The 12,391-nt window shown below is 44.5% G+C and overlaps 1 protein-coding gene across 1 annotated transcript; it reads right to left on the bottom strand.

Moving 5' to 3' along the window:
* Positions 1 to 2,250: 2,250 nt before the first annotated feature.
* On the bottom strand, positions 2,251 to 11,298 carry smg8 (SMG8 nonsense mediated mRNA decay factor). Its single transcript, XM_020640558.3, has 5 exons — positions 10,602 to 11,298; positions 7,477 to 8,377; positions 7,063 to 7,208; positions 5,686 to 6,573; positions 2,251 to 3,984 (listed from the first exon to the last, which is right to left on the bottom strand). The coding sequence occupies exons 1-5, from the start codon at positions 11,223 to 11,225 to the stop codon at positions 3,772 to 3,774; spliced, it is 2,772 nt and encodes a 923-aa protein (XP_020496214.2). The 5' UTR covers positions 11,226 to 11,298; the 3' UTR covers positions 2,251 to 3,771.
* Between the last annotated feature and the right edge of the window lie 1,093 nt (positions 11,299 to 12,391).

Below are 12,391 nucleotides of genomic sequence, written 5' to 3'. Positions count from 1 at the left end.
TGACCTTGAGTCGCACTACTCAGCTTTGTTATTAACCTCATTGTTGTTACCCACATTCCTGAAGGCTCAGTGTGTGTGTAAATAGAATAGAATTACTTTATTGATCCCAAACTGGGAAATTGTGGAAATTGTGTGTGTGTGGTGTGTGTGTGTGTGTGTGTGTGTGTGTGTGTGTGTGTGTGTGTGTGTGTGTGTGTGTGTGTGTGTGTGTGTGTGTGTGTGTGTGTGTGTGTGTGTGTGTGTGTATGTGTATGAAGATATGAACCACCAACTGATTTCTTAAGGAAGGATATAAACTGTTCTTCACACAGGATTCTCTGTTTCCTCATGACAGATAACAGATGGAGCTACAGAGGTATCACAGGAGAGAGAGAGAGAGAGACAGAGAGAGAGAGAGAGAGAGAGAGAGAGAGAGAGAGAGAGAGAGAGACAGAGAGAGAGAGAGAGAGAGAGAGAGAGAGAGAGAGAGACAGAGAGAGAGAGAGAGAGACAGAGAGACAGAGAGAGACACAGAGAGACAGAGAGAGAGACAGAGAGAGAAAGAGAGAGAGAAAGAGAGAGAGACAGAGAGAGAGAGAGAGAGAGAGAGAGACAGAGAGAGAGACAGAGAGAAAGAGAGAGAGACAGAGAGAGAGAAAGAGAGAGAGAGAGACAGAGAGAGAGAGAGAGACAGAGAGAGAGACAGAGAGAGAGACAGAGAGAAAGAGAGAGAGACAGAGAGAGAGACAGAGAGAGACAGAGAGAGAGACAGAGAGAGAGACAGAGAGAGACAGAGAGACAGAGAGAGAGACAGAGAGAGAGAAAGAGAGAGAGAAAGAGAGAGAGACAGAGAGAGAGACAGAGAGAGAGAGAGAGAGAGAGAGAGAGAGAGAGAGAGAGAGAGAGAGAGAGAGAGAGAGACAGACAGACAGAGAGCGAGAGAGAGAGAGAGAGAGACAGAGAGAGAGAGAGAGAGAGAGAGAGAGAGAGAGAGAGAGAGAGACAGAGAGAGAGAGAGAGAGAGAGAGAGAGAGAGAGAGAGAGAGAGAGCTTTGAGCTCGATGTGACAGATTCTCATTTTCTCCAGAGATACAGATCGCTCTCTGTTCTACCTGACAGAGAACAGAAACTAACTAACTTTGATCAGTGAATGAGTCTGTGTCTGCTCTCTTGTAGGGGAAATTGAAGTATGTCAAAAAGCTGATTGATGCAGTTTGAATCATTGTTTGTGTCCTGCAAATATATCATAAGGAGAAATATTTCACTGTACAGAAAGATTAGACTTTACTGAACAAGTTTGGAGTCAGAACCAGAAATACTTTTATTGATCCCGGGGGGAAATGTTCTCCTTACAGTCACTCAAATACACCATGTAGCAATAGGAAATATATACATATACATATAATGTGGAATAAAAGGGACATAGAGATCACTAAAGTGCAGAGTATCCAATGAATTGAAGGTGCGATTCCGAGACGCCTAGTGGTAAGTGTGCGAGCCACATGTACGATGCCTAGTCCTCGAGGCGGACGACCCAGGTTCAGGTCCGGCCTGTGGCTACTCTCCCGCATGTCCTTCCCCACTGCCCCTCCCACAGATCTGCTCTCATTGCTCTATAGGTGGTGTATGAATGGAATGAGTTACTTTTGATGGTCACTTTAAAGAGCACAACACGCTTCATCAGCAGCAGACTTTATCTCTCTTCTTCAGTTTCAGTTTGGTTATTTCTTTGCTTGCTGTCGTGTTGGTTCACCAAAAGATGAACGACTCTAACCCCATCTAGTGGAGCAACAAATAACAATGAAATGCTTCTATGAAGATAGCATGAAAAACAGAATCACCTCTTAAAGTATAACTATGTTGTGTCATTTTTTTCCAAATCTTTCATAACAACATAAAAAACACTCTGTAAAGATTAAAAACTCTGCATTCACATTTCTACTTGCACATCAGTACTGAAGAAAGGCCCCAGGATGAACACAGAGTATTCAAATCAAAAATACTCAAATGCACCATGACCCATTTCAGAGTGTTTATTTATGAAGCCCTCAACATATCCAAAGTTAATACTTTAATCATGTTTTCAAATTATAAAATAAATACAGTGAAGAGAGAAGTAGAGCCTTTTCCTTTGGATTGTATAACAGTTCAAAGTATAAACTTCATGTACTCTGGTGAAGTGGAAGTGATTCAGTTTTTATTAAATGCAACACTTGAAAGACTTACTGCTTTACTCTCTCAAACTGTAAATAAAAACCACCTGACAACACATGACAAACATATATTTTTTATTTACAAACAAACATGAGGTTACCTTCCAGTGCCCTGTGTTTCAGGAGAGCATAGTTCTGTGTACAGTATTTAATAAGTGTTGTAACGCTGTTCCACACCACACACAGTATAGGGAACACTTTACTACAGAGAGCCTTATTTTGCATTTCTACGCAGCTTGCACATTCTTTAATTTTACATTTATGATTTATAGTGAATGGGGTTGGACGAATTGTTGACGAGAAAAGTGACAGACATACCGGTGGTGGTTTGAAGAACTGAATAAAGAAGCTCACATACCGCTCGACTCGACGCCTCCGCCGCACAGCTGTCCAATCACAGTGTGAAGTCGGTGTGAAAATCAGAGTTTGTTTCAGAAAGTTACAGAAACGGTTGAACACGGACACAGAGTGGCAGTCCTGAAGACGCAGGCAGCCTGAAGCTGTGTTACAGTGTCCATCAGAACTCCTCCAGAACTATTTATCATTCAAAAGAACACAAAAGATGGCCCTGCTGGATGACTCCTTCCTTAGGGGAGCATAAAAAGTGTTGATTTATTCTGTTAGTAAACAGGGTTCAATATAAAAAAGGACGAAACAAAAAGCGCTCCCCCTACTGGCTGGCTGCAGTGTATGACATAAACCCGCCTCCTCTATAGCCACTTTCTTCAACAGCGCCGTAAAACAAAGCTCCTCCATCATTAAGTTCTGGTACATTCCCCAAATGGCTGAATATTGGTGTCACATCACAACGTCTCATCTCACCCCTGTGTTACTACCTCCAAAGTGCGGCACAGAGGGGGATCACTCACTCCTCACATTAGGCCTCTGTGACATTCATATTAAATGAGAGATATCACCGGCAGTCTGAAAAGGACTTAAGTTATCAGATGGGACAGGGGTCAAAGTGTAAACTCAAAATAAACATCAAATAAATGTTTCTCAAACCAGCGATGTGTTTCTGAGAGCTTTAGTTTTAATACGTCATTTGACGCGAAGAAGAGAGGACGCAACATCATGATTGACAGCTCTGTGGCTCCTGCGGCGTTCTTTCTCGTATAGGCAGAGTAAAGGAGAAGATGTGACCAATACAAACACAAGAGTCATTTTTCTTCCATTACTGAGTGTCTCTTCAAGGAATCCGTTCTGCCGAGGACTGTACTGATCTGATAGGATCTTTGTTTGCTGTGATGTCATCAGCCAGATCCCCCGCCCTCTGCGCATGTCTTGCCTCAAAAACGACATCACCAGCGTAAAATATCAGCGCCCATTGCAGGGGTATTTTGGCTTCAAATTTGTACAACAGAAGGAGATGGCGACTTGACGTTCATATTTACGTACATTCAAAGGTTGGACCATGAACACAGAAGCCAAATCATTCAATTCACACACACTTGTCATGGACTAAAGTGTGGGTCAAGGCCAGACGCCGATGAGGATCTAAAGAGGTCTGTTGGTCATCAGCTGGTCTCGGGTCCTCAGTCCAGGATCATGAAGTCTTCCTCACTGTAAAGGTTACAGCTCACTGTGGTGGAGGGTTAGCAGTGCTGGCCTTCAGGATGCCCCGCAGCACCTTGTAGTTGTTGAGTGGCTGGTTCTCTTTGGGGGGGTAACAGGGGCCTCGATCGGTCGCGTACGAGTAAGGAAACCGCAGCACCCAAAGACCGTCGGACGGTAACACCAAATCTGTCTGCTCCGGGTGGAAAACTGGGCAGGGAGGAGGACCAGGCTGGACCTGGAAAACAAAATAAAGAACAAGTTATAAGAAGAAGTTTGACACAACCTTCAAAATGTGATGATTCCTGAGCAATATCTGGAGTGATCACATAAAGTATGATATAAGAACACTTACACAACCGAGCTTCAGAGCTGTGCTCAGAATCAAGAAAATGTGAGAACGTGTAAAGACAGCGTCGCTCTCTCAAATAAACAAGTTTCTTTACCTGCGCCAAAACATCTCTGTCACCTCGGCTGGACCAGCGTTTACCTGAATACCTACAATTTATCGCTGCAGATAAACGGATGGATAAATACTGAATTCTTCAAGTTCACTTTGTCCTTGTAGATTCATGACGAGTCCCTCCGCTCTGAAGCTTCTGAAGCATCACTGACGGTGTTTTCTGACTCAAAGCCCCCGTTAAAAGAACGAACCGCCTCCTGCTTCCAAAATCTAATGTCAGAAAAAATCTTTCAAAAATGTTTAGAGCTCAAGTGTTTAATATCTCTATTCAGACGTGACCAAAATATTTTCTCACCATATAAGAGGCAGACAAGAGGAAGTATTTAAGACTTAACCTAACACCGTTTCCTCACAGTTTGGGGTGTTGTATTAAATTTTATTTATGAACCGTGAACGATTAAATCCTCTGCGGTACAGTTTTCCCTCGCAGTCTTTCACAGCGTGTTGAATCCCTCCACATCTTTACCTCGTTAAGACTCAGAGCCCTCTGGGACTCTTTTTTAAAATACCCAATCATGTAACCAACCTGTTTGCTAGTTAAACTTACTGAGATGTCCCACCCGGCCTTCATCGGGGTCATAAAGGCCACAGATCGAAATGCGTACTGTTCAATAAAGTTATTCAAATTGATCTTCACTGTAAGTGTTGCTGGAGCTTTTTTTGACCTCTTCAAGCCTTTCACTCTCCGTGCAGCTTGGTAGTTGGTGAAGTTGTACATTTCTGTATTCATTTGTTGAATGCAATTTATTTGAGTGTTTTCTTATTTTTTAGGATTAACACTAAAAATGAACAAAACACCCAAATGAATTGCATTTAACAAATGAATACCAATTCTGATTCGTGCGTTTGAAGTGTTTAAAGTGAATCAAAATGACATGTCTGATCCGTGGTTGATAAAACAGCAGTCCCTCGTCATCTGAAACTACTCTGCTTTTGTTGCCACTATCCCAACTGTTACTGAACATGTTGTCAGCATCAAATTGAAATGGAGCGTCTGCTTTTCTGAGAACACTGACACTATCCCTTTGTGCTATTTTCAAATAAATATTGGGTTTCAGTCTTTTTTGCAAATCATCACGTTCTGTTTTTATTTTACACAACTTTTTAGGAAATGGTGTAGAAACTTGTGGATAACCTCTGAGGCTTTTTAAGTGGAAACTTTTCAAATCAAATGTTCTTCAGGGACTTTAAAGATTTGTATATTCCTATGAACAAAGAGAATAATCTGGGTTTAAAGAATGGGATGCTAAATTTCTCTGCTTGACTTTTTCAAGACAAAATTCTAATCATCTCTGCATATGTTCTCCTTTTTGAACCGCTTTTTATTCCAGTAATGTTTATTAGTTATTCTGATAGTTTTGTTTTGATTATTTGAATTTATAAGCTAAACTTGCTAAAGATATCGTGTAGTTCATTATGGGTTTTTCAAAGTGTCGAAAGAGGTGATACAGTGAATACTTGTAGCCACTTGCTTACCTGTGGGTTGAGAGTGACCTCCAGCGGGGCGTCAGGCACCACGATATAAAGGCGGGCGAGCTGGGCAAAGTGAGCTTTCACACCGCGTCCCTGTGATGGTGAGGGGACGTACAGCGGCATGTCTGTGTTTAACACCCTGGTGGCGGGGTCTTTGGTGCCCCCCGGTCCCAGAACCTTCACTATCTTATCAGGGCCGCAGCTGATGAAGCGCCTCCCCCTGCTGTCCTCGTACTCGAACCCAACAAAGACCCGAGCCGTGTCGTCCCTCCTGCGACTCCTACCCAGCCCCCCGGTGCTTCCTCGCTTCCCCACCAGGGTCTTGTTAGGAGCCGGCCATGACGAGGTGCTCCCGTCTAAAGGCTCCGTCAGTCCCGTGTCCTCCTCCGACCGAGAGCGGATCACCAAGTCCCACGGCAAGAGGAATGAGGAGCCGGGGAGGAAGCCTGGATGCTCCAGACCCGTGTGGCAGTTGTAGGACTTGGCTGGACCCAGTTTGACCAGAGACCAGCTGGAAAACTTGGGCAGCAGGCCTTTGGCGCAGCCGGAGTGCATCATACCAGGGAGGTACTCCACAGTGGAGGGCTGGCGGTCCACAAGGCTCGGCCTCTTCTGCTGGACTTGAGATTCGTTTCCGTCTCCGTCCCCGTATGGCCCCAGGCTGTCGGTGGACTGGCCCAGGCTGAGAGCCAGGCTGAGGCTGGGGTCTCCAGGGGTGTGGCTCTGGGCCGTGCTCGTCTCCTTCAGCTTCTCGGTCTCACCAGACCCCGGCGCCTCACATGGGACTTTCTGAACTTGTTGGTTGGAGGCTGGAGCCGGGTCCGGAGTGCTCGGCTGGAACACGGGAAACTCGATCCGCTCCAGCTTCCCGCAGCATTTCTCGTCCAGTATCTACACAGCGTTACAGAACGTGAGCAACAAATATATGTGAAAAATATATTTGAGATTAAGAGATGTAATGACATGTAGTGTTTAAAATGTTTTTTATTTAAGAGGCTGATAACAAAAGATCTACAAACAAGCTCTAAACCCCCCAATGCATTATCATTACTGACAAGTTTTTCTGCAAACAAAAGTGGCCAAAATATCTTGAGGTTCATCCCTAAATCAAATTTTCTTTATTAACTCACTATGAATGTCATTGCTGTGATCAGGACTCTTAATACTTTGTTTCTGTGCTCACAAATATTCTAAGATTTCTCTAAAAGAGCGTCTAGTTTAGCTTTAGAAAACAGGGCAAGGAGTGATTTGGGAATATCCTCAGAGCACCTCTGAGCGTGTCATAAACTTTGATCTCAATGAGTGGACGGGGTCGAACCCCTTTGCTAGGCTTGACACGTTCTTTTAAAAGCTGTGATTGGGATTAGCATGAATCCTGACCTGGTAGAAGTCATAGTTGGCCGCCTGGACGTCAAACGGATCCTCTCGAGGAGCCTGTTTCCTGCCACAGTTGCAGGAGCTGGTGGAGCGCCCCCTGCTGTTGTGGTTCAGGATGGGAGGGTTGCGGTCAATGTCAGGCTTCTCTCCTAAAGAAACAAAGGTCAGATTAAATGCTTGTGTTACTTCTTTTGAATATAAATATATATCCATGCGTGCTAATCAAACTTTTAGAAGTGTCTGCTCGTTGTTGAAACTCTCAACTTTAAGTGTAACACTCATTATTATGAGATCACTGTTAATAAAAGTACAAAGAAGATTCCAGCGGGCATGTTGCTTCTGTTTTATTCATTCTGAATTTCATTTTCACCGGGCTTTAACTTGATGCAGAAACAAAAGTGTAAAATGTAAGTGCACCTTGCTGAGGCAGCAGGTGGAACTTGTGAACACAGTGTTGGTCGGTCAGACTTCGCTCCTCACACAGCTGGTGCCCGTTGCTCCAGAACTTGTAGCAGTCTTCGTGAAGCTGCAGTGCGTACCGCTGGAACGCCACGCCTCGGGCATGCTGGCTGTACACCCGCAGCGCCTGTGCCAGCTGATTTTTGTGCACTGTGGTGGTGTAGTTGTGGGGGAGGTTGGACTGGTACGTGCTGTGAGCCAGAGGCAGAGCTTTCTGACATCTGTTTTCAGAGAACTTTGTGTCTGCGTCCAGAAAACCCTCCAACACCTTCAACTGGCTTTGCACTTTAGTAGCTAGCTCTGCGATTTCTTCTTCTGTGTTTTTGATCAGGACTTGGTGGAGTCTGCCGGCAACCTGGACCCACTTGGAGTACGTCGGCAGTTCGAAATGTGAAGGCTGCGGGTTTCGGCCGACGCTGTCGTCGAAGCCTTTCTTGGTCAGGACCAGCTCTACGTGCTGCCAGAGGAATTCCTTCAAGCTGCAGTCCACCAGCTGGCCGCCCATCGAGCCGCTGAAAGATTCACAACCGAAGCTGGCCTGCCGAGCCGAACGCCGCATCTGCTGGTAACGCCTCGGCCCCGACACCAGCGTGGTGGACTCCTGGTCACCCAGGATGCAGTTGGATCGCAGCTGACTGATCAAGGTGCCCACAGGGTCCTCGTCCATGGCCGGTATCACGTACACAAACGCCTGGTTGGCGGGGACGGTGAACAAACAGTTGCTGCTCTGGTTGGTCAGGACTCTGCTTTTACGGAAGATGCGATAGATTTGGTCCTCCAGCGCGTGCTGCAGCCTCCTCCGAGGAGAGTGCTTCTTCGGTTTGTCCAGATTTCCTCCAGAGTCGGAGCCATTGGAGACCTTTAGGACGAAAAAACAAGATAAACATCAGATGAGTTTATGTGACTTCTTATAGTTTACTCGACTATTCTGTGACTGCATAGCTTTAACCAATGCTGTTATATCATAACATGTGTTACTGAAAGTAAAAAGCATTTTGGGGATGAAGTCTGTTGACTCAGAAACAAAGAGTTAGATGAGGATCAACTCGTAGCTTGTTTTTGTTACAGTAAATTCATTTATGAGGATCTTAACTGTTTTCAGGTTTTGCTTATTCTTACTTGTGATTCCAGTTTAATCTGAGGTCCTATTTGTGTTTCCAGGCGACCAGGATCTTTTGTGTACTTTTCCAGCAGAATTTATTGTAAGCAGGAATTTAAATGTACTTTTTTTTTAATCACCAGGCAACATGGCAAGTCGATTTTTAAAGTTACCAGCCAACCAGATTTTCTACCAGCCAAATTTGCCCAATCTGGCAACACTGACTTGTCGCATCATTTCTGCAGCCTGCCGATTCAAACAGACACAGTGACATTTGCTTCATTCATCACCAGCCAAAAATGGCTAGTCATTTTGGATGAAAGAATGAACTGTTTTGGCACTTTTGCTTGAAAAAATAAATTGATCATTTATGAAATGTTTGCCATAGTCAGTAATTATTTGATTGAGTACTAATGTAATTAAGAAGACGTAACATGTGTGTTTGTATGTATAAAAAAACTACCACTTGACGATATAGACCTGAACATTATTTGAAATCCATGTTATGTCATCACCTCTCATGGTTGCTGCAGATTGCTGCTTGAGGTTTCTGCCTGTTGAACTGAAGTTTGTCCATGAGACTGCAGCCAAGTGCTCATTAGTAGAACTTGGATCTTTGTAAATAATATTACAAATGTTATTGTCTTTTAGGGCTGGGCGATATATCGAGTTTTTAAGATATATCGATATATTTTCAATCCAGATATAGGATAGGACTACATCGTTAATATCGATATAGTTCATGTTGCATTAAAATAACGTTACACGTTTCTTCTGCAGAGCTGCCAGTTCACCTGTTTCTCTCTCTCTCTCTCTCTCTCTCTCTTCACCCTGCTCCTCTCTCTCTCTCTCTCTTCACCCTGCTCCTCTCTCTCTCTCTCTCTTCACCCTGCTTCTCTCTCTCTCTCTCTCTTCACCCTGCTCCTCTCTCTCTCTCTCTTCACCCTGCTCCTCTCTCTCTCTCTCTCTCTTCACCCTGCTCCTCTCTCTCTCTTCACCCTGCTCCTCTCTCTCTCTCTCTTCACCCTGCTCCTCTCTCCCTCTCTCTCTTCACCCTGCTCCTCTCTCTCTCTCTCTCTCTTCACCCTGCTCCTCTCTCCCTCTCTCTCTCTCTCTCTCAGTCTCTCTCTCCCTCTCTCTCTTCACCCTGCTCCTCTCTCTCTCTTCACCCTGCTCCTCTCTCCCTTCACCCTGCTCCTCTCTCTCTCTCTTCACCCTGCTCCTCTCTCTCTCTCTTCACCCTGCTCCTCTCTCCCTCTCTCTCTTCACCCTGCTCCTCTCTCTCTCTCTCTCTTCACCCTGCTTCTCTCTCTCTCTCTCTCTCCCTCTTCACCCTGCTCCTCTCTCCCTCTCTCTCTTCACCCTGCTCCTCTCTCTCTCTCTTCACCCTGCTCCTCTCTCTCTCTCTCTCTCTTCACCCTGCTCCTCTCTCTTCACCCTGCTCCTCACTCTCTCTCTCTTCACCCTGCTCCTCTCTCTCTCACTGTCTCTCTCTCTTCACCCTGCTCCTCTCTCTCTCTCTCTCTCTGAGCCAAACTCAAAAAACTAAACGCTAAACTAAGCTTAAGTCCAAATGGATAACAAAACACACAACTGTGTTCATTTTGTTATGCAGAAAATTGATTAATTTCACAAACAGGTGGTTTGTTTTCATGCACATGTTGAACTTGTGCAACTGACTGTTAATAAAAGACATATCGATATATATCGAGTATCGCCATTCAGTGAAAAAATATCAAGATATGAGTTTTGGTCCATATCGCCCAGCGCTATGTGGTGAATATTTAAAATAGAATGACGTTCATTTTGTTGAGATTTGGTTCTTTATAAATAAAAACACATTATGTATCTGTTGGAGGCCCTGTCAGATAAGTAAGCTGAAATGAGGATGTTGGGGCCCCTGAGTGTCCGTGGCCCCAAAGCAGCAAAAAGCGTTACCACATGTGATTAATTAAATAAATAAAAAGTTGATAAAAACCGAGACCTTCAGAGTGCCGTTCATCTGGAAGACAAAGAGCAGGCGTGGAGGACAGGGCCGACAGTTCACCTTCCACTCTTTGGACACCGGGCAGTCTTTGATGGCAGCCCGGATCAGAGGCAGCACCTTCTGTCTCAGGGCATCCAGGGCTCTAAAAAGCCGGTCGTAAGTCACATCGAAGGTCTGGTTCGGGTTGACGAGCAAGAGGACGTGGCACACGGAGAACATGTAGAGCAGGTGGAGGCAGTGCTGTCGGTCCAGACCTTTCCAGAAATCGTGCGCGTCGGAGTGTCCCGCCGCGGCGCTCAGAGCCTGGCAGGCCCGCAGGAGCTGCTGGCTGTCGTACACGGAGGACAGCATCAGGTACAGCACCCTGCTCTCCTGCTGGTACAGCGCCTGGATGTGGCTGTCCGCGGTGCCGCCGTCCTCCGCCCCGCTGAACAGAGAGAAGATGTGTTTGTCCGACAGATTGTTGAGGAGAGACTCCTTCAGCGGGCCGGGCTGCATGGTGCTTTTACCGAAGATACCGACGACGCACAGGCCGTCCTCCCGGTAAGCAGCGTCCTCTGTGAAGTCCGCCTGCAGCAGGGCCCCCATGCTGACAGGGAGATCCATGTTCGCTTCCTTCATGGTGACAATCAGGGGGATGAAAACAACGATGCAGACGTTTCCTGGTGTGCTTCCGGGTCCGTGAGCTAAAACCTCCGACTGGATGCAGCATTAGTACTTCAGTTCCTCAGGGGTGGGGCAACTGGCGGCCCGTGGGGCCACATGCGGCCCCCATCAGCCCTCAGCGTGGCCCTCAGGTCAACTTTTACACATCAATTAATTGGAAACATAAAGAAAATATGACAAAATCTATCATGAAAACCAGAAATATGTCCATAATAATATTAGATCACTTGTGTATGTTGAGTTAAATTTCAGACATCATTGATTTTAATCGTTGTTATGTACTACAATTTGGCCCCTTGGCAGTGAGAGTTAAATGAATGTGGCTCCTTGCTGTGATCAAAGTTGCCCATCCCTGATCTACATGTTTCTAAAAGGCTGATACATCTTTTCATTAACACATTCAAACTACACAGTGTAAGCACATTTCATTATAATACCATTTATAACGTGAGAGTAAGACCGTGAACTGTTAACCAAGCAGAGTTGGCCTAAAATAGTCAAACAAACAGTGTTTGTTTCTGTTTGCATGATTTTTATTTTGCCCTGTTTGACATTAAAGATAAAGATAAAGATAAACTTTATTGATCCCCATGGGGGAAATGTTTTCATTACAACAGCTCAAGAAAACAGGAAACAGGAATATAATTATAAAACATAACAAGAAGTTAGAAATCAAACATATGTACATCAGTTTAATAAAGGGAGAAAAAATACAATAATAGAATAATTGTAGAATAATTATAATAGAATAATTTAGAATAATTTAGAATAATTATAATAAATGTGTTTTATTTATGTACATTTTCTCTTACAGTATGTTTTAAAAGTGCTATATAAATAAAGTTTTACTTAGGCTACTAAGGCTTCCTACTTACTGTAGTGGGAAAATATAGTCTTTGTTTAAAATGTATACAAGAAAAAAAAATGTATGCAGAATAGCCAGGATCATTTGTATGCCATATAATCTAATAACAGCTATGCAATTACAAAACAGACATAATCACTGTATTGCACATTTTACCAGCTATAAATAGGCTAATGCTCATACTGGATATTTAAGCACTGAAACTGGCCCATAGACTTCCATTCTACATCAACAACCCCTACGTCCATTCCTTATC

The sequence above is a fragment of the Labrus bergylta genome, chromosome 14, assembly GCF_963930695.1.
Source record: "Labrus bergylta chromosome 14, fLabBer1.1, whole genome shotgun sequence".
NCBI classification, from domain to species: Eukaryota; Metazoa; Chordata; class Actinopteri; order Labriformes; family Labridae; genus Labrus; species Labrus bergylta.
The sequence above is the reverse complement of the archived record's forward strand: the minus strand, read 5'-3'. Positions and strand labels throughout refer to the sequence as shown.

Bases quoted from the DNA above. Each gene is read 5' to 3' on its own strand.
- smg8 (XM_020640558.3), bottom strand. From the start codon at position 11,225: ATGAAGGAAGCGAACATGGATCTCCCTGTCAGCATGGGGGCCCTGCTG. The intron at 7,209-7,476 runs GTGCACTTACAT...TTGTTTCTTTAG, and splicing joins CCACCTGCTGCCTCAGCAAG to GAGAGAAGCCTGACATTGAC. The intron at 3,985-5,685 runs GTAAGCAAGTGG...TTTGTTTTCCAG, and splicing joins AGGTCACTCTCAACCCACAG to GTCCAGCCTGGTCCTCCTCC.